General features: G+C 33.9%; 3 protein-coding genes across 6 annotated transcripts in view; 1 reads left to right on the top strand and 2 right to left on the bottom strand.

The window, feature by feature from the left end:
• Positions 1-1944: 1944 nt before the first annotated feature.
• LOC121424706 lies at positions 1945-3152 on the bottom strand. Its single transcript, XM_041620456.1, has 2 exons — positions 2910-3152; positions 1945-2775 (listed from the first exon to the last, which is right to left on the bottom strand). Exons 1-2 carry the CDS (start codon positions 3150-3152, stop codon positions 2170-2172), a joined length of 849 nt encoding a protein of 282 aa, XP_041476390.1. The 3' UTR covers positions 1945-2169.
• A 5670-nt stretch (positions 3153-8822) lies between these two features.
• On the top strand, positions 8823-15775 carry LOC121425607 (L-seryl-tRNA(Sec) kinase-like). The gene is made up of 6 exons (XM_041621725.1): positions 8823-9176; positions 10764-11073; positions 11814-12015; positions 12560-12638; positions 14045-14138; positions 14813-15775. The coding sequence occupies exons 1-6, from the start codon at positions 8940-8942 to the stop codon at positions 14992-14994; spliced, it is 1104 nt and encodes a 367-aa protein (XP_041477659.1). The 5' UTR covers positions 8823-8939; the 3' UTR covers positions 14995-15775.
• A 7174-nt stretch (positions 15776-22949) lies between these two features.
• Positions 22950-26883, bottom strand: part of LOC121424878 (cGMP-specific 3',5'-cyclic phosphodiesterase-like) — a 143158-nt gene continuing 139224 nt past the window's right edge. For all 4 annotated transcript variants that reach the window (XM_041620723.1, XM_041620725.1, XM_041620724.1 and 1 more), the window contains one exon: positions 22950-25324. In XM_041620723.1, coding sequence (XP_041476657.1) covers positions 25080-25324 — 245 coding nt within the window. In that variant the 3' untranslated portion in view covers positions 22950-25079. The remainder of the gene's footprint in view (positions 25325-26883) is intronic.

The raw sequence follows: 26883 nt of genomic DNA, 5'->3' as shown, positions 1-26883 counted from the left end.
ACTTGTACATTATCTCCATCTCACCTGCGTGGCATTCTCTGAAGATACCTCTAATAGGGGCGGCGCTACAAGGAGCTTTAAATTTCAAAAAAAATTTAAGTGAAGATCGCGAGGAGAAAGAAAAATAGAAGCAAAAACAAAGAAAAGCACGCACAATAACACACACAAGAATGATCGTTTAACTCTATATTATACCCCAAAATCAAATCAAAATACCCTCGAGACGCCCCTAAATATATAAGAGCCGGGGAACTGAGGATGCCTCCCCCCGACAAAAAATATGCATGGGGCGCTAAACGCTATAATAATGATGTGACGTAAATTACGTCAACATTAATCATTATGTTATACTTTTGGTAATATTATACTTTTGGTAATTCTTAATTTAAAAAAAAATATTCAAAACATTAAATACTCTAAGTTATGAATTTGGTGTAGGGATGAGGGCACATCGTTTTCATTGTTTTAGGGATACCTGTTAGGGATTCAAAATAATGTGTAACCTTTATTTCTTGTCACGACAGATTAATCAAACTATGAAACGCGATTTGATATTATTTATTTATTTATTCAGTTTTATTTAAAACAGGGTAGTCCTTTCAGAGCCCAAAGGCCCGTTTTACAAAAGAGCCCTGTATAGACAGAAAGATTTACAAAATAAATAAAATACAATTAATATTAAGTAAAATACAGTATGCTTCCCAAGTGATTTCAACTTTACGATTATTTACAAGAATACAAGAATGGAAAACTATTCAAATAAATGGAAAAGAAATCGAAACTGGTATGTGAGTTTCCTTTTTTTTTGTTACAATGGTGCCCGTTTCATACTCTGTCTGAATATTAAAACTACATTTTGAGGGTAGTTTATAGTCCATCAAAGGGAAAGTTGTTCACATGTGACATCACACATCCTTGTCGCATTGCCAATGGGAGGATCTCCAATGCATTAGTGATTGCAATATTCAAATGCTCATAACTTTCTCATTGTTTATCTGATTTTTCTCAAACTTTCTTTGTTCTTATTTTTTGATTTTTCTGTTTCGACACAAGCCTACTTGTTCCAAAGGTTTCATTCCCCTTTAATGAATCCTCAAAAAAAAAACTATTCTTTGTTTACAACTATATCCCTTTACTTGTGCTCAATCAATAGGCAGATTCCTTTTATAGTGATACATTCTGAGTCGCAATATTGTCTCTGCTTTCGGATTTAAACATTGAATAAGTTTTAATTTCTTACCACTTTGTATGAATTTATAGTTGTTAAATTTGCTCAACGGTCTGATTGAATGTAATATTAATCTTGTAAAAATCCATGTGCAAACAATAGTCGTTGAAATTATGCCCTATATATTGTTTCTAGATGTGTTTTTTTTCTTTCTTTTTTATTAATCATTTGCCTGCCACCAGTCCGTTTCTTCCACCAAATTGGTATTATCGCTCCCTTAGTCTTTCCGGTGTTCCCATTTTCTCTTGCTCTCTTAATTTCTTATTCTATTCTTTTTTGTTCAATTTCATTTTTACCTTCTCCGTTTCACTCTTTGCTACCTTCATTCAATCAGTGACCAGTTTCTCATTCACGTTTGTCGCCCCCCCCCCCCTTCCTCTCCCTCTCTTTTCTTTCTTCCCTTTCTTAAGAAAACGATCCTCCTCTTGACTTTCCATTAATTCCATTTTCCTGTTCTCCCCTTCTAATTCCTTTGCACTATTTTTCTACTTTCCATTTTCGCATTATCCTTATTTCTACTCCTTTCCTCCTCTCTTACATTTTATCTTCCTTCACTTCTGTATTTCACTCTCTTGATTAAAAAGATGTAGACTAACAATATTATTGTAAGCCAATTTTCGCGTTCAATCTATAGCGATGGGATGAATCTATATAATTATTTAGATTTTAAAAAATGTCCCCTCTCTCCTCTTATCTCTTTCACGATTTCACTTTTATACAAAAGGCTTATCTTATAACAAAGACTCAAGTTGACAAGTGATATACGTTGAACCTGAAACTGTGAATTTATTATTTTCCTTCATAAAATATAATCATCACAAAACATGTCGAAATCCAATATTGCTAACTGGCAGACAATTACACCTTCAAATGTGGCAATACAGTAAATATTTCCTCCATCACAATGAGTCTCTTATCCATATAGAGTCCATTTTGAGATCCTACATCACGCTGACCCGACGTCGCTTCGAAGGTAAACACGATGAGACCAGGTTACTAGAGTCCGTTTTCTCCTTGATGTCGATGACCCGGGTGCTCCTGACTTCGCTCAAACTACAGGAAGATGAGCGACAGCTGCCAGTTGATGGTGATGAAAATGATGTCATCCTTGGCCAATCAGGTCGATGGACATGTCCACCTAAGATGGATTTCACAGAGAAGTTCATTTGACTTGCAGAAGGACGAACATACGGATTCGATGATGAAGTTGGGTCCAAAGTGCAGTCCGTGATCGAAGCAGTCTTCGATTTACTGTCTCTCCGTTCGACCGACCTCTTGGCGCGAACACACATTCGTCGTCGTTTTTTCGTTGCTTGCGTATGCGTCTGAGATGACGGTACGGCATCTGTTGGGCACAGTGGACAGTTGGCTATGTTGCATTTGAAGATGACAGACGTAGTTTGAGTACGATGTCGAGACCAAATAATTGAAGCGATGGCCTTGCTGAAATCAGGTTCGTAGGAGGCGATGGCAATCGATGACGAAGTGGTAAGATTTGGTAGATCGTGGAATGAGCGAATCGAGGCCATGGGTTGATTATCCATTACCTGCAGCAGTGAAAAATGAGACAAAAACAGAAAGATTAGTTAATGATCATTAGGTAAGAGTAAGCATTTTCAAACATTCGGTCTAATACGAATGGGGCTATACTGTATTATAAAATACATCAAGTCGTACTTACTCTTCTGGAGCTTTGATCCTGGACTTTAAATGTTGAATGACTGCTTGTGATACGGGTGTCAGCCAACAGATCCTTTTCGTAGTTGAAATATTCAGAGCGAACTTGAAGGAGTATCTTCTCGTTGTGGAAGTCAAGTGGTAAAGTGACATAGGGAGAAATTTGTCCTGTACTTTTATAACAAAACCATTGAAACAAAATACCATTCTTTTCAACACACTCCTCTTTACCGGCGGCACTTTTCATCTATTGTCGTTTTGTCAGCTCGAATACTCGCTTCTGATTGGTCACCACTGGGCGATCACGTGGTGCGATCGATAAGTGTGCGCGCGCGGTGAGTGCCGTCAAAGGAACAATAGACAATAATTATTCCCCGTTACACCAAGATACAAAAAGGATTATAAAGCCAGTCATCCTGTGCATTAGGTTTGTTGGTAAACTGCTATCGGCTGGGAGGGGATGAAAGTAAAGGACTTGATGTGTAGGCCTATAGCCAGTTTCACATGATAGACCACGGAATTGTTTCCGACCAATTTTCCGCATGTCTTACAGAATGCAAATGATTTATCAGCCTGGAATTTATAGATAGATTTTATTAATTCTATAGACCCTCTCTCGGGGTATGAGAGTACCATATAAACAACAACAAGCTATATAACAAGCTGTATAACAAGCTATAGCATAAAACAATATATGCATACAGTGTTTGCATATCAATTCGATTAAAAGAAGTAAACAAATAAACAGGTGTTTTCTTATATATATGTTTATAGTTAAGTCTAAAAAATATAATTTTTGTGGCATTATATAGGCTCAGATTGAAATTTATGTACATGGTGCAACGAGCAAAATGAAATCAAATTTATGAATGGAAAGAGGGCAATTGTTACAGTTAATGAAAGTTGAAGCTACATGCATGCGAGCAGAGACTGAAAATATTAATTACTGTGAGAGTGGACAAGCAAAATGCCTCATAGCAAATCTTCTAGTTCATGGGTCCCCTTAAAAGAAATACAAGCGAAGATGAGCAAACAATGTACAAAGCAAGATAAAAAGGCTCAAGTAAATAAAGAGACCGAGCGGAAAAGAAATTTAAAGTAAAGAAAATGATGAAGTGAAAGTGGGAGCCTGAAAGGAACTTAAAAATCTTGAAATAAATAATCACAAAACAAGGGTAAAAATGACGTAATGGCTTCTGGAAATGCATTTTATCCTGAAATATATAGTAAACACAAGAAAGGAGCTGGGTCATGATGACCAAATACTTTGATTAAACATCTAAATTATTGATAAAAGAGAAGTTACTGATATACTCATAAGTCAAATTTATTCTAATGTGATTTTTTTCAAAATTGCAAAACCCCATCTTCAATGACAAAAAACTTTAACAGAATATAATAAATAATTTAAAAACTAAAAATAACAATATTAGTGTTAAGAAGATAATAATTGTAGTACTTCATAATAATAGCAGAAACAATTATTCCGTGGGCATTACTTTGTCAGCATATATTTCAAAATGAAATTTTTGATGCAAATCTACACGTATTATTATGTAACAAAGGCGAGAAGAAAAATAGTGATATAAACTGCAAAATAAAATTGGAAAATAAAAATTTAAATTCAAATGATGTTGAATGTTTTACTTTTAAATTTACTTGTAACACATATTTTCATATTTTTATGATTCAATATATCCTATATGAATACTCTCGTGAAGAAGTTTATACAACATTTGCAACAAGACCAGGATCAACTGAGTTCAAATTATTGAGGTATATAAAAATAGGCGAGGGAACGGAGTGAACAAGTTGTAGATTATCTAAATTCAACTTGGGCCAATTTATTTATAAAATAATTTTGGAAGTTAACCTCACATGATTGAAGTGAGTAGAAAACATCGCCCATTTCTCTGTGATTTACGCTATGTGAGTGCATTGTGGATTAAGAATAATTTGACAGAATATAACGACAGGCATAAAGAAATAACCATTATAGGCGATTAGCGCTAAGCTGCCGGCACCTTTCATCTATTGTCCCCGCCTAATCTTTATCCAACTCACTCGCTTGCATCTGAATGGCTAAAAGTACGATGTCGCGGCGAGGTCAAAGGGGAAAAGAGTGGCGTCGGGTATCTGTGCCACCGAGGGGCGGTAAAGGGCGATGCTTTTGTAAAACCATGGTGCTATTACAGAGATATGGTAAAACAATGAGGACATTTATTTTAGTACAAAAAAATGCAAAAGCCTCCGTGTATCATTTCCAAAACGTGAAATACGAAAGTTTTAGAGTAAAATTCGAATGCATATGGGAATGTATAATCTCTATCTGACTAACGAAGAGGTATGTTCAGATCTCACACTCGCATTTTGAGAATATTGAGCAAATATTCTAATACACTGATATTTCATAATCATGGTAATTATTCAGGTAAAAAATATTTAATTTCGTAAAAGAAAAGAAAACGGCGCTGAGAAGAGATTTTCCTTTTTATTAGTAGTATTTGGGCACTTCCTACGAAAAATATCAAACCGAGAAAAAAACGAACTGAAAAAAAGAGTAAATATCAAATTATTTTCTCGATATGGTTATGTTAGAATCTCCCACAAAATTAGATTTCAATTTAAGACGGGGAAACACTTCCTTCGTTCTCTTGCTACTGTTTAGACAATTTCCCTAGGAAACTATCTAAGGTCCCTCATTAATTTATTTTTTTAATTCATCAGAAGACTGCATATTTTGTAACATCTTGTAGTCTATTTCTACGTATTAAAATTGTCATATCATTTTCTTTTAGGTCTAAAAACATAATTAACTCAGGCCTATGAATTAAGAAAATAGAAATACTTTCAAACTCGTAGACAGGATTCACATTGATGAAGATTCTTTGTCTCGTAAATAAATTTTTTTCACTCTCTACAGGAACAATGCAATTAATGATCATGTTGACTCGAGTGCCGCCAGTTTCATGGAAAATCAAAGAGTGATTAAAATAATTTGGAATGTTTCCCTTTTTTTATTCGCTCAAAAACGTGGACACATGATGTATAATCATTGAATACAATTCAGGTTTATTGTAAAAATAGATATGATCGGCAGTCACACACTATAAATTGAATATGTTTACACAATGGTAATAAAATATGATATAAGAAGAATGACAAATTATTAAGAATCACTAATTAATATACAAAGATATATATTAAAGTTACTTATACATATAGGATAAAAAGATAAAACGCGCAGTATTGCACAGCTGTCATACAATAAATTACAAATTCATTTCCCATGGTATTTCTATAAGAAACGTGTGAGACTTGGAAGAACACCATTCTAAAATCTTTAGGTTTTGCATGTTGAATGTGTTTGTTTTACATGAAGATGAACAAATTTTGTAGAATGGATTTCTTTATATTTTAAAGAGAAATCTCTGGTACAGTTTTTTCTTTACAAGTTTAAACTGTCGTTAAATTCAAGATACTGCATTTTGAAGGCCATTTGATATTTTGACACCGGCATTTTTAAATTATTGCTTTTAGAGCAATTCATCGTGTGGGGTACAATATAATTACAAATAATCTGTTGATATGTGAGTTTATACAATAAATCAGACGTAACAAACTTGCCAAATTTTCAAGATTATGGACTTCATATGCTGCAGATTAATATAGAATGTTTAGTATTTATTTTATTTTTATTTCGTTAGTTTATTTAAACATACTCCTTTTGATCGGAGGCACTCATAGAATATGGTGCGTTCATTCACTTAAAAATGAACAAAGTATTTACAATCAATAAAAACAAGCAGTTAAAACAACATAGAAAAAAAATGGATCATCAATCCCTGTACCCCGCATGTAACACACTATTCAGACAAGACTGAAACAGATAGGGGACAGAATCCGTCCCCCGCAAATCAACAATGGAGGACAACCCCCTCCCCCCACCTCTATTCGACTGTGGGAAGCTGCAGCTGAAGATAAATAAAATAATAAAAATAAAAAAAATCACATGGACGAACGAAAATACCATGCTGACTTTAAAAACGATTTACAAGAATGATAAAAAATATTCTAGAACAAGATAAATATCGCAGTCATTGACGTGGACAATCTTAGACAACATGTCCCTTGATACTCCTAACATTAAACATGTTTTCAGTTCTTGACTCCCTAACACAACTTATGTGTACCAGAAATTATCCAATTGGTTGCTGCACAGTTTGGGTTCCAAGTTTTTAAATTCCTTGTCCCTTATTGTTTGCAACTTCACAAAGTATTTAATGAGTATGAGTATTTTATTTCAACTGGTCATCAATCGTGATTCCGAGATATTTAATATTTTTAACTCGCTCGGTCTTATGTCCTGCAATGCAAATGTTAAGGTCATTAAAATTTTTTGATTTTAATATCATAATTGCTTAGGTTTATCCGTAGTTTGGGGTATATATGATTTGCATTTCTCGTTAACATCGATATTATCTTCCCGACTAACATACTAACAACATCAACATCATCAGCAAATAATATATTGCATTAACCACATTGCAATGGTGTTGTACAGTTTGCCTATAGTTCTGGAATAGTTGGAGCTGATTTTAGGTACATTTCTCCAATTTATAAAGTAGAAAATAGTGTAAACTCGAATAAAATTTAAAATGAAGAGATGAAATATATAACTGGATGAGTGGGAGAGGCAATCCAGATGTTTCGCATCATCGAATCACAGATCTTATTGTTTGGCAAACAAAAGGACAGGTAGCTAATCGGAATAATTATATCTGCTCATAATATTGTTAAGCTCTTATAATAGCGGGACTTTCATCTGTTTTCCGCTCCTAATCATCCCTTTGTCTGATTGGTCGGAAGTACTTTGATGCGGTGGGATCAATAGGACGGGGCAGATGCCGGGGCAGATTAAAAATAAAATAAACTGAAAACACAAAGCCAGTAAAGTGAAATAATATGATCATTTTCATTTGTATTTTTCTGGATTGAGAGCGTCAAAAAACCCCCCAAAAAATTACACAGGCGTTTTATATGTAATATAGAACACCAATTATAACTTTTCATAGATGGACAATGCACACGAATTGACACACCTCCACCTGCCATATACATTGTCCCATCTATACACGATGTATGACATGCGAAGGAAGTGAATACGTAATTAGAAATCTTTTCATCAGATACATTATACAATCCATTAACATGTCATGCAATCATCATTTCCCCCCTAAATTACAGTCACACCACCATGATCAAAATGCAGCGACAACAAAGAAGAAAGTTCATTTACAAAAAAAATAATTATTCGTGTACTAGGATGCTAGTATTTTCATTTTAAAAGAAGACAATTAGTAGGCTGAAATAAAAATATGCGACAATCAATCATATCTTAATTTGAATAAATTTCATTTCGTTTATTTCTAGTTTCATCAGTATAAACCATATTAAAAGATTTTAATATACTAAATAAAGCATATTAATGAACATATGGATATAGGTGCACGCGTGGGGGGGTCTATATACTGTATAGTTCGTAATTTCAAATGACTGAATCCAATGAAATACACTCTTACATTTTCATTTATTTACTTCAATTTAAGTATGACTAACTTAAATGACGAATGGTAATAGACTCAGAAAAAATATTATTTCATAGACATGGGGAGAAACCGTTCCCCTTGTAGTAGGGCCTATTGTTTTAGGATAACTGAGGTTGTTATCGCTACAAATTTTGTTAATATTTCTTTTGTCGGTGTCTGTTTACTGTCTCTTAAAGCATCTTCCATAGTTCCGTTTTGAAAGGGGTAGACCATAGAGGTGGATAAATAAAATAACCTTTTTTTATATCCACCACTAAATTTGCACCACGCCCACCCTCATCTAGCGTTCCATAGTTAAAGACGTGTTTTTGTTGTTTTGGGGAATCAGCCGGATGTCGTCGAGAGTTTAGGAAAATAGTTCTGATTTTAAGTGTTTTTATATCATTACATGGGGTAATGATAGAAAATTCGGCATTAAAAGAACAATGACTTCCACCAAATTCATAATCTGTGCCATGTGTGGTTTGCCAGCCTCGGGAAAGACAACTTTATGCCGACTTCTCTCCGAGCTCGCGACTGTGAGAGGCGTCGCCGGCGCCGGTGAGGGAGCGGGAGGATGGCCAGGCACCGCCGATGTTGTGCATTTGTGTTACGATAAAATCATTCCACAGAATCTCGATCCGACTGTCCAGCTCGTCTCATCAAATAACTCCCAAGTACAGGTTTGTATCACTTGTTCACTCTACCACACTTCCTGTGGAGAATCTAAACTTGAATGTAGATCTATGCAATGTAAAACACATAAAAATGCCACTTTTGTAACCAAAAAATACTTAGATCTGTCTATTTTCATACAGTTGCAGTCCATTATTCATTAGTAATGTGGGGATCATTTTTGTATTCATCTGTTTGCAGGCCCTCTATTGGTGGAAAATAAAAATTCAAGTAAATAATTATTTTTCAATCTCTATTTCGAATTTAGAAAAAAAATAATTACAAGAATTCAATTTACTCAAGAACCAAGTTTATATGATGAATGGATCTAATCGTAATGAAAATTTGGTGTAAAAAAAAATCAAGCATATTAGCCCAAGAAAAGAGAGAAAATAAGCCGAACATTGCCAACCTTATTTTGCCACACGGAGTAGAAACAGAGAACAAGGTTATATATGAATGAGTGGTTTGTATCTGGTTAGTGCATTGACACCAAGCCATGGGAAATCCATGATGATTTCGAAATGAATAATAATTATTTTAATTTCACTGAGTTTGTTGTAGACCAGGCAAGATCACTCATTCAATGAACAAGGTTATGATATAATCTTGTTCTCAGTTATATTTCCATGACCATGTGTGGCAAGATAAGGATGGCAATGTTGGGCTTATTTTCTCTTTTTCTATGGGACAAATGCTTGATTTTCTTACACTGTCAGTTTTCATTACAGCTATTCATCTTATAACTTGGCTCTTACGTAAATTTATTTTTTTTAATTTTTTTTTTCTTGATTAAAAATAGAGGTTGAAAAATGAAAATTTTCTTGCCATATTACTTTCCACCAATAGAGGGCGTACACAAAAATATGCCCAAAATTCAAGTTTTTGAGTGCTCTGGTGAATACAAAAATTATTCCTAAGTTACTAATGAAAAATAAATTGCAACTGTATGGAAATTATTAATTTGGGTCACAAAAGAGACATTTAATGATTTTCAAAGTGTGTGCTCAATACAGCATTGGCATACCATAGTCCTACCTGTAGATTCTCCACAGGCAGGATGGTAGCAGTGAACAAGTGGGCAAGATGAGCATGATTGATTGTTGTAGACATTTTCATTGTCATTGGATAGCTATTGCCTCACAATTATATTTTTGCGAATTATACATCAAATTAAGGATCTTCGAAATAGAAACGCAACAAACTTTTTTAAAAGAAAATTCGGCTAACCGTTACAAGGTATGGGTAATAAAATAATTAAATTTTAAAAACCTATTCTACTACTGCATAACCATAATGTAATGCCTCAGAATTTTGTGTGATAAATATGTTACGAATATGTTTGAAAGTTACATCGCATCATTCCAAGACTATTTGCCCTCAAGTCTTGCACAACTTTTGAGTCCAAATTTGTGATGATCATGTATGCGGAACAAAATCATGCATGTCAGCTCCCAAATTGCTAAAATACATGATTTAATACCCCCCCCTCAAAAAAAATGTGAAAAACGATTTTAATACCAGTTCGATTTTTATCAAGTACAATTGTTAGGAATGCCTTGAAGAATATGTTTTGTTTTTTTGTTTCACATCAGCAACATACTCTATGGAAGGAATACAGACATCAGATCATTGAATGTTTGGATTTCATCATCGGAGAAGTGATACAGAAACAGAGGACACTGCTTCAAGTCATTTCAAATCTTCAAATTGGCAGCGGTATTCCTTCAAATGATGTCCAAGATATTTCATCTGTACAGAGAGAAGTATGGATGAAGATGGCTGATTGTCTATCAGGAGAAGCAGTTCAAGGAAATGATAAAGAACGTTGTGTCATCATCCTAATTGATGATAACATGTTTTACAGAAGTATGAGATACAACCTCTATCAGCTTGCCCGCAAGTGTGAGTATAATGTAGCTGTGAACATGAAATATCTAGGCTGAATAATTGCTATCTAACTGATGAACAATAGTGCTTGTTGGTATATCTGCGATGAAACTAACACAAAATAGAAATAATTTAAAATGGTAATTTAAACATTTTTAAAGTGAAATACATGAAAATATCAATCAAATGTTAAAATTGGAGGGGCTTTTGATAAACTCAACTTGCATTTTGAATTCCCTTGTAGCCAAAAATATCAATATAAATCCTCTTAGTACTTTTTCAAATTTTTTTGAAAGATGAATTGATTTGTGGAAAGATTGGATGAAAAATATGATTGACAAAAGTAATGATTTCGACTGAGTATCTCTGCACTATATCCTTTCTACAAGGAGTTGATTTCCTCTGGAGAAAAGATATGCTCTGATATTCAATATCGTATATTCTGAAGCAATGAAACAAGGTATCAGAAGATTTGTCGAGCTACAACTCAGATTGATATATTAATTTAATGCATCACAGTTCTGTGCTAGCCAGTGGTGACATTGGGGGAGTTGTTCGCATGTGATGTCATAAAATAAAAATTCTGAAAATAAGTTTTTGTTGGATGTTTGCCAAACTGTCATTAATAATTATATCACATATATGTCTTTTATCAAAAAAAGGATTTTCCCCTTTTCTTAAATATCCACAGAATAAAATCACAATTTAATAAAGTTTAGAAACCCATTTTTTAAAATATGATTTATATTCTACAGATTCTACTGGATTTTGTCAGATTGGGTTTGAATGCAGCACAGATGTTGCCATCAAAAGAAACGTGAGGAGAAAGGCTAAAATTCCTGAAGAAACAATTATTACCATGGCAACAAAAATAGAGCAACCTGATGCAAGTAAAGCACCTTGGGAAGCAAACTCAATCCTAATTGAAGCTGATGAAGAATTTGACCACTTTATTCTGTAAGTATTAATGTTTAAAATATAGAGCTTTTTACAAAATGCAACTTATTATCACACAGACTTTAGTTCAAGCTGCCCATTAATTGGGAAAAATGCATTCAGTAACTACTATGCTTTTGTAGTATTGTAATGTTTGATGATTCTTGAATAAAGTTCACGTAACTGACCCTTTACCAAAGGTAGAGACAGGCTTTAAATATACTTCACGTCTATTACATGTAATATAGGTGGGGCTAATTGTGTTAAACATTTTTGAACAAAGCTTAATCTTTCTTGCCCATGTAATGGCAGAATAATGTAGAGAATCTTCTTGCTTGCAAAACGAAAATGAAGGAAAAAACATTTTGATAAATGGAAGACATTTTGAAGTAAATACACCTCATCTCTGACATGGAAATAATATAGAGATCATTGGTGATAATTTTCAGGTTGAAAATGGGTTTTCTTCACTGGGAAACATGTTCTGTTTATCAAACTTATACATTTTCTTCATTTCGAAATATCATTATTGTCTTTGGTCATATCTTTCTTGTTGTTTACAAAGTGGGTCTGTATGGATGTTACTGCTGTCATCGTTCCTCTCTCCTGTTACGCCTCTTATTGAAGAAGATCTTGAAGCTAAGGTAAACAATTCATTTTGACAATTCCATAAAAACAACCTTTTTTATGTTCGACCCCCATATTTCTCCATGCTTACTGCACTTAAATTCGTAAAGCCATGGTAATTTCAGAGCACCATAATCTTTCTGATGATTTCAAGATGTTTTCACATATTATCCAGTTCTGGAGTACATATTTATTGGAATTGCTATTTCAAGGTATTCAAAAGGAGTTCCCAGATAATCGTAAATAATTTTTACTGAATAAGTTGCTCTGATAATTATAACTCTTGTTTACCCAGGATAGCCACATCAACGTTAAGCTGGTTTTCAAGCGAGCCCTGTATAATATAATACTTTGTTATTACCCACTCCATCTCAATAGTTGAATACATTGTGGAGCGTTGTGGCCCAGTGGATTAGTCTTCGGACTTTGAAACAGAGGGTCGTGGGTTCAAATCCCAGCCATGGCGTGATTTCCTTCAGCAAGAAACTGATCCACAATGTGCTGCACTCAACCCAGGTGAAGTAAATGAGTACCGGTAGGAAGTAATTCCTTAAAAAGCTGTGTGCGCTATGAACGCCTAGCTTAGCCGGGTAATACAGGAGCGCCTTGAGCACCTAACAAGGTGGATATGTGTGCAATATGAATACCCTATATCATTACAAAAAGGAAGAAGGTCCCATATTTCAAGTCTCTGACTCGGCCGGGATTGAATCTATGACCTTCTGTTCATGAGGTGGTCACTTTACCACTAGCCACCATACCCAGTCAAATAAAATGCAAGGATTTCACCAGCTTTTACATAATATTCAGTGAATATTAAAGCAATATTGACTGGCATCAGGGCGATACAACATATATCGCCCAAACTAAATTTATATCGCCCGAGTCGTAGATGAGGCTAGTCAATATCGCTCTTATTAACCTAATCAGACATCTAGAGCAAAAAACATTGATATTTTAAAGTTTAAGAATGGGAATCCATTTTGCCATGTTGAGCAGACTGGTCCTTTGAACCATTGTGACATAATTAAATGACGCGTCCTTGGCGTAGGGACGTAGTATCCAGCGGTGTCTCAACTTGATTAACATTGTGACATATAGCACTGCACGGTTCAAGCCAAGGATGCGTAAAAAACGCGTAGAATACCCGATGTTAGCTCTGACTTATTGCCCCCTACATGTCCATGCATTTTCTCATTGACTTTCCTGAGTGGGCAATAAATTGGGCCCGTGGATAAACAACTGGAAATTTATTGACTGGCCATTTGATCCCAGTGTGAAGCAGGCAACAATGTATCAAAGTTGCCCTGATCAGACATCTGATACAGTTAATATTACTATTTGTTACATGAAATGCTACCCTTAATTCAATAAGTAAATGAATGATTAATCATGTGCTATTGATTTTTGTTTGCCTTTCTAGGAACAGAGCAGAACTGAATGTGCTTCTAGTCTCCTTCACCAGGCTGATCAAGTTCTGAGAAAATACATTTCTCAAACTATAACATCATCAAAAGGTGCTCACACATGATGTATGTTTTGTTGATTTAAAAACTGATAATGCTATGAATATTAATCAAGCTGTGAATAAAAATGTAAGTGACTACAAGTTTAATTGTGAATGAAGACGGCATAACTTGCATGCTTGCTAGCATTAAAGTGTTGTAGACTAGATTTGATAATTTTTCAACATAGGTCCAATCTGCTACATGGCAAATATAATTGGCTTCATTTTCTGCAGTCAATCGAATGACAAAACATTTTTTTTAAATATAAATTGTTTGCAGTCACAAGCCTCCATTATTTACAATAATTCTCAATGTTTTACTTTGTTTCAAAGCAGTCATTTAGATAATACAATGTAGATAAAGTGACAAATTGTTGTATCAGAAAGAGATGAAGGGCAAATTAAATTGAATTAATGAAGAAAACAAATTGATACATTGTTCGTGGGTAAGCAAGAACCCAATGACTAGGGTAATAATGTTCCAGTATCAGTTAAGCACTAAGAGAATTTGTTCCGATGATTAAATATAAAATCATGATATTATTGCAATTGTATTTGGTCCACTCCTGTGGTGTCACGTAAATATTGTTCTTTATTATGCACACATTTTTCTATTCCTCTCCTTCATTGATGTGGCTAGTATATGACTTAGTAATGTTATTTTCTTGATTTTATTATTTACAGATGAACTATCAAGTACTAAACTGAGAGACCTGGCTTCTGCTCTGAACCTCGGCAAGACAACAATACTTGATGAACTAAGGAAAGGTAGTCTTACTCCACCAGACCTTCCTGCTGATGCAGAGTCAAGAGAAAACTTTGAAGACTTTTTAAAAAACTGTTTAAGGGGCAAGATGGCAAAGTAATTGCTACAAAGGTCTATATGTGACATCTACATTGTATTATGTTAGCTTTCCTTGATTCTGATTGGCTGAAAGGCACTGTTACGTGTACTATACAAGTGACTGTCGGATGAAACAGAACTTGTCAGATAAAATGTCTGACAGTCCTGTCATGAAATTCTCCCCTGGACTGCTTAAACAGTGTCAGGCTGGTGGTCCATACATATACCTGCTGACCTATTCGTGGATGCAAAATCATTTTAGGAGTAGAATTCGAAATCCGATACTTGTAGATCAAAATGTGTTCTCTTAACAAGCATCTGCAAAGTCCATTTTTCTGGGAAATTTAGTAAGGATGATAGTACATTCACTTCCACTTTTTCCAAACAGGAATAATTTGAGGGATCTCATTGAGCATAAGATTGGGTCACATGTTTACTATCACAAACAAATTTTGAATCACCACCTTATTTCCCTACCCAGGATGCAGCATTTTGATCATGAAGTCTTATTGTATATACCCAATAGAATGACATTATATTTGTCAATTTAACTCTTTGAAATATTCATACCACAATCTATTGCTATGGAACAAAAAGATCAGATAGACCCAAAGTATTCTCTTTTTTCTGTTAGAGATCATTAGCCATCACCTTACCCGACTTCTTAATATATACGATTTGTTTATTTCTTTTAATCAAAAGGTATACCCCGGGTAGGTACAAAGACCAGTCCCATGCATGAAAGTCTTTAGAGCCCCCCCCCCTTCTGTTTAATCAGATTGCTTTGGCGACAATTGCTCCGCTGTAAATTCCACTCACTAATGGATCAACCAACTTCAACCCTGGATTTCACACTACCCTATCCTAAACCTAACATTAAACCCTAACTCTAAAGGCCACCGCACACCTTACGACCCGACCGGTCGCCGACTGGCTTGCGACTGGGTGAAGGGAGATGTGACATCACAGCTCTTGTCAGCTTGAGTGTCGCAGACCGGTCAGAGACAAGTCACAAGTAAAATCGGAAGGATTTGACATGTCAAATCCTTATGACTGGATCGCAAGCTCAATCCAACCTCCAGCCAATCAGACAGCAGAGTTGCATTACGCGTATTATGATAAACAACGCGCATACGCAGTAGTAAGCGCAATTTCTAAGATGCCATGCCAAAAAGCAAAAAGCGCATGCGTGAGTCGCAGATTGGATCGCAAGTCGTGCGGTGTCAAGGCTTATGACTGCCTTGCGACTCATCTCCCCTCCCCTCACTCAGTCGCAAGCCAGTCGCCGACCAGTCGGGTCGTAAGGTGTGAGGTGACCTTAACCCTTCATCTTATACAAAATAAAGCCTGGATTAATTGTCGCCAGAGCAAATGTGTCACCGTTTAATTAACCTCTTTGATGGACAATGTCCCGTAAGATGATTTTCAGACTAAAAGAATGAATAGATATGAATGGGTGATGATATTGGTGCCTAGATAGTCCCCATAAGCAGTTGGTGTTTCTAAGATGGGAATGATATAGGCTCGCAGTCTGATGTCTGGTTTAAATTACACCATGGTCTAACTCTGTGCTACTATAATGTGAAGACAAAAATTTAAAAAGTTTTGTTTACATTGTATATTTATTATATTCACTGTGGTCTTTCATCATGATTGTATAGTAAATGAAACTATTATTCCCAGACAATTCTCAATGATTTGAGTCTCAAATGAGCTGATAATTTGAACCTGTATTGTTCGAGGTTTATGTCACACTTGGCTTTTAGTAATCAAACCATAATTTCAGGCAATTAAACCCAAGTTCAGAATATGGACCATTGACTGTTGAAATCTATGAAATCTATGTCATACCCATGATGATTTTTATTCCTTGAAGAGAAATATTAGAAGACCTGGCAGCAGGGAATATATACTACCTACTATACCAAATTTTATCAAAACAGTTAATATAATCATCTGATTATCGCTAAATTAGACTTGTAAAATGTCCAATTTAGCACGTGCCAGAGCTTAATGCCAAAGATACTACAAGGGGAGACTGGACACTTTGGCAATTTTTTTAAACGCTTGATTTCGCTAATGGGGAAGGGCGCCCAACAGTGTTGAGTAAGTAAACATCGCACATCGGCACGCAGCTGTGTATAAAGGCCACGCACACCTTACGACCCAACTGGTCTGCGACTGGCTTGCGACTGAGTGAGGGGAGATGAATTGCAAGGGAGTCATAAGCCTCAACACCACACACCTTGTGATCTGATCTGCAACTCACACAAGCGCTTTTTGCTTTTCGCCATAGCAACTGAGAAAGTGCGCTTACTACTGCATATATGCGCGTTGTTTGTCATATACGTGTCGTGCAACTCTGCTGCCTGATTGGCTGGAAGTTGGATTTAGCTTGCGATCCAGTCATAAGGAATCGACATGTCAAATCCTTACGATTTTCCTTGCGACTTGTCTCTGACCGGTCTGTGACTATCAAGCTGACATGAGCTGTGACGTCACATCTCCCCTCACTCAGTCGCAAGCCAGTCGGGTCGTAAGGTGTGCGGTGGCCTTCAAAATGAGAGGGGGGATTTCGAGAGGGCTCAAGCGGCTGCGAATGCGGAAAATTACACCTTTTCTGAACCGTAAAGCCTCTGGAATATATTCATTTTTAATTTTAGACAAACAAATTTGAAGAAAAAATCTTGTACCTTGTATCAAATCATTACACACTATTGACTGTCCAGTCTTCCCCTTGAAGTGTCTATGTTAACGCATAGCAAATGCATGGACCAGGTAATTTGTGATATGGCCCTTGTTTTTTATTTCAATATTCTCCTTAACAGCAATAGATGGTATTTTCTCTCCTTAAGGAGCAATAGATGTCATTTGCCAATATCAACTCCTTTAACTAAAGTTAGTATCTTACAGTCATAAAATCAGTCAGTCATTGATTCTTTTACTGAATACTGTCTGCTCGTTCAATGCGTAAAATGAAAAATATTGTCTTTTTATGTAACATTTAGTGTAAGATTTTCTCTCCGGATAATCTTTCAGGAATTATGTGCTAATTGGAAGAGTGTGTGAATAATTTATAGCTCTTTTTATTATGTATTTAATTGGATATATATCTAAGGCTGTGTAGGAATTTAAAGTATTTGTATATGTGTTGGTGATGCATAATATGCTTTCATTCAGTCGATTTGTATATTTGTGATTGATGAACTTTTGATGAAAAAATAATAAGAGTGATGTCTTATTGAGCAGACACACCATTCAGAGATGCTCATTGCACTAGGCGCAGGAACAGTGTTTTATATGAGATAAGAAAGGGAAAATATTATATTCTGCTTCTTGCATGCTCATATTCATAAACTTTAAATATGAGCATTGAAGAAATTCAAGATTATGAAATTGGAAATTATTGGTGTATATATTTTCATTCTCTTATTTAGAGATGCCTAGCTGAGTCAGATATGATCATATTTATATTGCATAAATAACAGTTAATTTCAATCATCATTATTAAAAACCATTCTGTAGGGCGATATTGTTAATCAACAAATGGAAGTTGGGGATTGGTATACAGAAACCTTTTTAGTGCGTGGAAAATATATATACATAGATGAAACATGGACTCATTTCAATGAAACATATCTTTATCAGTGGCTTGTTATTGTACCATGGTGTATATGTTTATAACTAAATTATTCCATACCAGATAAAATATTAGTGTGTATTGAATTTTATTATAGGTTTTAACAAGCTTTTTTAAAGTTTCACATTTTGTTTTGTGGGCATTCATGAGAGCATTTTGTCAGCATCTGTTATCGGACAAGTTACGAGGTCCAACATGAACAACTTTCCTTGATTTTGATTGGCTGAGAAGTACAGGTGTCTGATTGTTGCCGTGGTAAACCGTCAGATATAAAATATGTGACAAATCCTGTCACACCCAAACACTAGAAAAATATGATGCCTCTCTGAACACTTGTCACATTATATCCCATTGACTCTGTACATGAAATGTTGCCGGGGGGCATTCATTGAAATTTGTCACCTGACATGTTGCAAGATCTGATACAACTATCCTTGAATTTGATTGGCAGGAAGCACATGTACCCAAGTATTTCTATGATAGGTCTCAGATATATTTAACTTTCTTTGGTAAAACATCTGACAAGTCCTTTCATGAATTAATCACCAGAACTTAGAGGTGCATGTGAACGAGTCAAGCCTCATTCATTCACATACATTTTGTATACAAAGTCAATAGGGTATAACGTGTCCAAATAGTGTCTTCTGCCTGTGTAATTTGTGTTCCAAGGGCAAGGTGACAAAAAGCTGTTGTCCATTCAGATTCCTAATAACAAAATAGTGTAAAATGAATTTTGTCAAAAGCTACACAAATGTTGTGGTAAAATTCTTTAGATTACTATTATCTAACAGACTTGTGACATCAAAATAAACTCATGCCATCATAATGAAATAATTGTTTACGTAATGGATTGTGAAACTAAAAAGCTATGGAACGTGAATGTGTAATGCATATTAACAATAGTATAAGTGAGACAAATTGTCTGGGCTTATCTGAACATTATTTAGCAGAGATTTGTGTCAAAACATCTTAACGAGGCCAAGTTAAAATACTAGGTAAAAACTTTTGTAGTTCTGTGTAAAAAATGGTTAAGACAATTGCCCTACTTCTGTTGATAAATACTCTACTTCAAGTCTTACACTAAGTTGTGTGGATAAATCAGTATTTTCATTATGATGTCAACATTATCATGAATGATGCTACTTGTATTTAAAGTTACAATGGACAAATTGTTTTGCACTGAATATTTAAAAGAATTGGTATGGTCTGCAACGAAAATGTATCTTGCTTTTACTATTGTTGTGGATGCATCATAGCTCATTGGCTTGGTACACAACAGGCCTTACAAATTTGTTTTTCCACAACTACTTCACCGCTATTAGCTGAATTATCTCCACATATCAGATAATGAAACCAGACACAATGTCATTTTTAAGGAAACATAACATGTCTTTATTTTCTGAACAATTAAAACTCTCAACAAACAACAGTCTTAGTTTGTAAACATCATCTTATTACAGGATGAAATGGTAAAAGACATTTTCCCATATAATAAGTTATACTGGGTTTGATACATGTATAAATTACCCACAGCAGTTCTACTGCTATAGCACAGCTTAAGTATAACTTTATTGCAAGTTTAACAATCTTCTAAACATTTAGCTTCTCAAAATGGAATATATAAAGTAACAAAGTACTCCTAATTATGCAAGGTATTTTTAAAGCTATAAAGACCAGATAGTGCATGCAAAGTTGGATGAGTAGCGAGAACTTTATTAGCAATAATACATTTTGCTTATAGTTTTTTATGAATTTTGCAACCTCATTGGTCGATCATTCACTAAATAATCTTTTGTGTTAAATGTTTGATGTTCTTAATGTTGCCATGTTTTACTGTTCGTAATATTTGTGCACGTGTGGTAAATCAAAACATATCCCAAATTCCCGAGGATGATAATTCAACACATCAGTACATGCTCGTTTTACTTGAAATAATGATAAATTATGAATAGCTTACTGATATACGATGGATGCTGTGGGAACTTCACACAGTGGATCACAAGAAAAACAAAAATAATTAAAAGATGAATGGCAGTAAACCAGATTTCGATCGTTAATTGTACCTGAGAAATTACAAAATTCATCTAGACCAGACTGAAATATGAAACTAATAACCCCCTGCTTGTTATGAAAATCTGGAAAAGAACTACAGTCTGGCCACATAATTCAAATGTAGCTGCACATATCTGGCTCCAAACGGTTGATATATTTTTGTATTTGGTGAACAACTTAAGGGATGAAGGATAAGGATAGTCTTGAATGTCACTCAAGTATCTCTCATTATTGCAACTTTTTTTTAATTAATCAAAAGTACTTACTCCAACTTATGTGTGTATTTTTGTGAGAACTGTCATTTCAATAGTAAATATCAAGGTTTTGTCTTAACTACATTGAAGCAAAACGTGCAACAATATCAATCATATAAAACAGAATTCTGAGTTGTAGTTATGGAACAGTAGTGGTATTTGAAAGTGCTTCACATACATTCATGATATCAAAATACTTCATTGATACATGCATACCCAACCTTAATTTTGGCAGTATGATTAATTTTCTCTGGGAAATAAAGAGGAAATTTTTGTTTAAGTTTGGTAAGAAAAAAACCCTTTTCCCTCTTTTCTTCCTTGATTGTTAAAGGTGATATGTAGCCAAAGACCTACATTATAACACCAATATCGTGAGTTGGAAAAAACAAGTATATCTTGTCTTGTATATTGTATTCATTTGGGTTGAGCCTCTTTGCAAAAGGTATACAGATGAATTGGATTGGGAACTAAGATTACACAATCTACATTGCTACCATTGATCAAACTTGCAAATTTGTTTGAAAATATAAAGGAAGAGTTTCTAACATATTTAGATAGATACACAGTATTTGAATATGAACCAATGGGCCAAATTAACGAAATAAGTATTTGGCACCTTTTTCTAACTTGAACTTTGTGAAAAAAATAAAATAGAAGCACAGAATTGAGTAAGGAAAGACAAATTTGTCGATAAAGTGACAATGAAATTCTCAATAAATGCGACAGCACACAAATAAAAATGCTGTGACCATTTATAAAACTTTTTTTTCTTCTAATAATGACATGCCTTCATAACTTACAACAGTAGTACTCTATACTCGAATGTTAATTTTGGCAGTACTTTGTGGACTGTATATCATATTAATAACATATCATTTATGTTTTCAATATACACATAAAAACTCTGATGACATGAAATCTACAATGTCTTACATACACAATGACTTGTATTGCTATTGATGAAAATTTTCATACATGAATATGAAGGGTAATTCTAGAATTGTATAGAATTATTGCCATGCATAGCATTTTTTCCTTCTGATCTTCCACATTTCATAGAAAACCCTAAATGCTGCATTGAAATCAAACATTTAAATTTGTAACAATTCTTTTATAAATATCTACAGATAATATTCTTCTATTTACATATGTAGAACTTTGAAACACACTACTTACATTTCATATAACTTGAATCAATGATATTGCATAAAAATTAATATTTTCATAAATATATTGTTGAATAAAATTTATCAGAATAATACAAATCTGAAATATGAAAAAATAATGGCTTAAGTTGAACTTAATAACATAAAATTGCATAAACAAAATGAATTATTCACATAAAAAAGAAATGGCATTGTATCGAATATATTTTATGAATGCAAAAATTATAATAAGCATTAAAACTGTTCAATTTTATGTATAATACATGGACATATTAAACTTTACACATAAATACAACTAACAAACCAGCATAAAATCAACTCCACCCTGATATTATTTTGCATTTACATATCAGCAATGCATCACATTTAATGACAAGCACACATATTAAGCAAACATCAAATTAATACATGAATGTAAAATGTTATGCAATGAAATGTTTTTAAAATGAGTGTCACCTGCTACCAAGAACAAGATGTTACACTTTTTTTTCTTCTCTAATCCTTCCTAAAAGCATCAAGGTTGACTTATCTGGCACACAGTTTTAAATCTTGTAAATCTTTGATGTAAGCATACATCATATCACACCAATTATCCTACATCCCTCACATAATAACATTCAATGTAATTTATACAAAATATGACAATATAATTAATCATAATACATTTTGTTCTTGGTATTGTAACAGACCTTCAGATTTACCTCGAAAGCTAATTTCTTATCTAGACTTCATCTATGCTCATTCCGATGAGTCAACAATAATTTTGCCATTTCTTTTATTTCAATAGATACTTTCAGGCCCAATCAAAAAACAAACATACCTGATGGGTGATTCATAAAGCTGTTTGTAAGTAATGAGCGAAAAAAACACCCGCTAATTAGTAGCTACTCTTTAAGATAGTGAAAACTATTGTAGATAACTTTCCAATATCGTGGGTATTTTTGCAGTGTGAAAGCACATTGCAAGAACTGCTATCCTTTCCAAATGAGTATGGCACCTGAGTCGCTTGCTAAGAGCACTAGCAATTTTCAAAGCATGCACCTCATCTGCAAAGCACACGATACTGTGCATGCTTATGACTTTGAGAACTTACCCTGAAAGGGTCTGGTTTTGGGTGAGTAGGAATGCAGAAAATAATAAGCAGGTACATATACTACATGTATGAGGTCTGAATAACATCTGTAAACTTACAGTAACTTTGGATATCAAGAGGGCCTGAAAGCATCTCCTGGAAACATTGATATAATTTGCTGTTGGGATAATATTGTCATAGAATTTGATATTGATGGCAAATTAACCAGTGATGGCTTTTAAAAACTGGAATGAGATATCAAATCAAAAGCAAAAATAAAACCTCACTTTACAAGTATTTCTCCATTAATTTGAATTGATTCTTCATATTATATCACATATTCTCTGGTTGAATCACAGTATATGATTTCTATCTCTTTGTAAGATGTTTTATGAAAGTTTGAATAAAAATTAGATTGTATCTATAATCTACATATCTAAATATTAACAGTGGTAAAATTTTCCAAATCTAAAATTTGATTATCACACAAAAATACTGATAATACATTATACACACAAAAGGTCAAGGTAAAATACTAGTACAGTACTAAGACATTTGTTGTCTTTGGCTCTATGAAAAGAAAAATCTTCTAAACTGTACAAAATTTCAAATTTATCTTGATATTGAAAAAAACCCTCATGTTTATAAGTTATTTGAAAACTTAGTTCACCTCTATGAAACATTAGAAAATTGTCTGTGTTATGATGTTAGAGTGAGATGTTCTTACACATTGATTTACTGTTATGGGCAGAGAAAGTACTATTCATGCAGTGCACACTGTGAGATATAGAATCATGCCCAGTGGCAAGTTCTTTTTGGCAAGACATGGTCAAAATATCAATAGATAAAACATGGAGCACACTAGAGAGTTGAGGTGATTTCTAAAGACATATATCTAGTATTAAGTAACTAGATATTGTTTTGTACACATGTGTCACACACTACTGCTTCATAACATACACATGGGATACATCAACAAAATTATTCATTGTTCTAGAGATAAGAAAAAAAATTATGGAGTTTGTGTCAACACATCTATACACGAAAAATAAATTACAATCACTTTGGTTTCTGACTAAATTATTGAAATAATCTCCCCTCAAACAAGCAAAAATGGCACGGATTGACTTTCAGGGCTATATACAGTGTATTGTCTGTTCAAGACATCTGAGTTGGTCATTTAAAAAAAATCAACTCAACTTACTCATATTCAGAATGCCGAATCCATTATATCTGAGTGTAATGCAATTGGAATATTACCATATAGAATGGATCTGAATTTGTGCATGCAACACATGGAGTTGAACTGTTTTTCAAAATTTGCCTGAGTTGTGTTCCAACCCACATAAATAGTACAAAGTATTATCATTATTATAACTAATAACAGTGAAGTGGACATGCTGTTTAATATTATCCTTACCTAGTGCTAGAGTCAGACCAACAAAATCAACTCCAATCAGTTATTTCTTTAGAAATAACATAAGTTTGATATTGCTATCTAATTTGGCTATAAAGGTTCATCTATATATCAATTTATTATCATTAATTTATTCAAGTGACATTTTCACATAGTAATCATTTATATTTCTATTATTCTATTCTTAAAATAAAACCCATGATGATCAAAATACATTTTTCACCAATTAAATAAATCATTAGGAGTGAACAATAGATTGCATAACATTTTGATCACATATGAATATGCTTTTATTGGCAGCATTGTTGTAAAGTCTTGAAAAATATGAAATAAGATATCAAATATAATCTTTTGGAAGTGATGTAAAATAACTAATACAGCATAAATGTAATTATGCTAATCATTCACGAATTTGAAAAAAAAAACTGAATAAATTGAATATGATATTTCATAATGAAATCTGGATAATACTTTTGAGATTCAGATGATTGGTATAAAAGCCGAGATCAAATTACTGAACAAAGGGAGCTCTTATTTTTCTTCGCCGCCAAGGCTTCCTTACATTGTTGGCTCATTTGTGAACCCCGTTTCTTCGGCTCACTGGTGCAAGAACCCCTACTTCCATCCTGTTTTGACATGGATTCCAATGAAGGCTTCTCAGCAAGGTTGTCCAGTTGGGCGTTGTCATTCTGGAGGATTGTGCTTTCTGATTGTTTGCTTGTTTGGAGGGAGTTATATCGAGGTCCCCAGTCTATTTTGAAAAATAAGAAATGTACAATTATTGATGATTACAATACATGTAATACACTTTTTTTCAAACAGATGTCCAGTTCATATTCAAATGCTCCAAAAATTAAATGAAAATCAGAAAACTTACCAAGGCCAATTAAAAGACTACTGCTTTCTTACTGTTTGGAAAATAATAAACTCCTTCATTTCTCTTTTGTTACTGAATAATAATATTTATTTTCAAATATGAAAAGTGTAATTGGGTCTGTTTCTATTTTACAAAAATTAGGCAAAATCCTTTTTTTTATGTTTCAAAGTCAACAACTTGCTGTAGTTAATATATACAATATTTCAATGTATTTCATCACATACGATTGCCCAGAAAAGGATTTTTATTATTTTTACCCAACAAAAACTTCTGCCAACCTTATTTGATTTCTAGTTTACAGACTTATTTTTACAAGTTAACATCCAACCATGGGGAAAATGGGAAAAGGATAGACATAAAACAGGTATTTTCAAGAGGGAAAGAGAAGAGAGATAGAAAAGAGGAGTGAGAGAAAAAGAGTGAAAGATGGGGGAGGTGGGGGAGTACTACAAGGTGATTATAGATAGAACAAACAAAAAGAGAAAAACTGGGTGACTTTAGTAGCATGTTAATAATGACAGGCTTGCACATTTTGCATACAGTATGTTGCTCAAGGTAAGATTCTAGATACGTGCACAATGGTTATTTCAAAACAAGTTAGAAGGAAAGAAATGCCAAGAAGAGATATCACAGATAATAAAAATGATACTAAGCAAACAAATACTGAAATTGAAGGGACTATCATTTTGAAGGTGTTTTGGACGTAGCTATCTTTCATGAAAAAATGAGAAAAAAGGTAGTGTCTACCGGTACATTTATATTGCCTAGGATTATGATACATGTACTCTGTCTCATCCATTGAAACAAAAAGATTCTTTGCTTTATATTCCACATGAGATACTTCCATCTAAATTAAATTTAGAAAAGGGAACATATTTCTCTCTAAAAGAACTAGAAATATGACTGAAGGTGATTAACACCCCTGCCCTATGCCGTTACCATCGTAATGGAGTTTTCATCCCTATTAGCAAATTAATCTTGCATGTCATTACTCAAAGATGAATATTTGTTAAAACTTGAGCTTTTTATGAGTTTGATCCAAAATTAATTTTCTAGGATTTTTGGCTATAACATGGTTTCCATGGCAACACTATTTCAGATATATGCAAAAAGTGTGTCATGCCATTATTTAGCTCAAGATCTTTTTATGTGCCAATTTTTTATAAATATAGGTCCTAAAATGAAAAAAAGTAGCGATAATTAGTTTCACATTAATTTTTGTATCATGCCATTGACAAGGCAACACAGTTCCAAACATAAAAAATATGTCTTGCCCATCTTGTGAGCTAAATTTCATAACAATTGGTTAAACAATGAGTGATTAGTTTGAACCACAAGATTTTTTTTACTAAATTTTATGCCATATCTTATGTTGTCACCATGGCAATATGATTTCTGACACACACACTAAAAATGTGTCTTGCACATCTTTA

The sequence above is a fragment of the Lytechinus variegatus genome, chromosome 12 (assembly GCF_018143015.1).
Source record: "Lytechinus variegatus isolate NC3 chromosome 12, Lvar_3.0, whole genome shotgun sequence".
Taxonomy (NCBI): Eukaryota; Metazoa; Echinodermata; class Echinoidea; order Temnopleuroida; family Toxopneustidae; genus Lytechinus; species Lytechinus variegatus.
Note: the sequence above shows the minus strand (reverse complement) of the source record. Positions and strands in the feature narration are given on the sequence as shown.

What these genes read in the sequence shown, in the direction of transcription:
- LOC121424706 (XM_041620456.1), bottom strand. Translation starts at nt 3,152, where the DNA reads ATGAAAAGTGCCGCCGGTAAAGAGGAGTGTGTTGAAAAGAATGGTATT. An exon ending in AGGATCAAAGCTCCAGAAGA is followed by an intron (nt 2,776 to 2,909) that starts GTAAGTACGACT and finishes TCACTGCTGCAG; the next exon opens with GTAATGGATAATCAACCCAT.
- LOC121425607 (XM_041621725.1), top strand. Translation starts at nt 8,940, where the DNA reads ATGACTTCCACCAAATTCATAATCTGTGCCATGTGTGGTTTGCCAGCC. An exon ending in GAATTTGACCACTTTATTCT is followed by an intron (nt 12,016 to 12,559) that starts GTAAGTATTAAT and finishes TTGTTTACAAAG; the next exon opens with TGGGTCTGTATGGATGTTAC. An exon ending in AACTATAACATCATCAAAAG is followed by an intron (nt 14,139 to 14,812) that starts GTGCTCACACAT and finishes TATTATTTACAG; the next exon opens with ATGAACTATCAAGTACTAAA.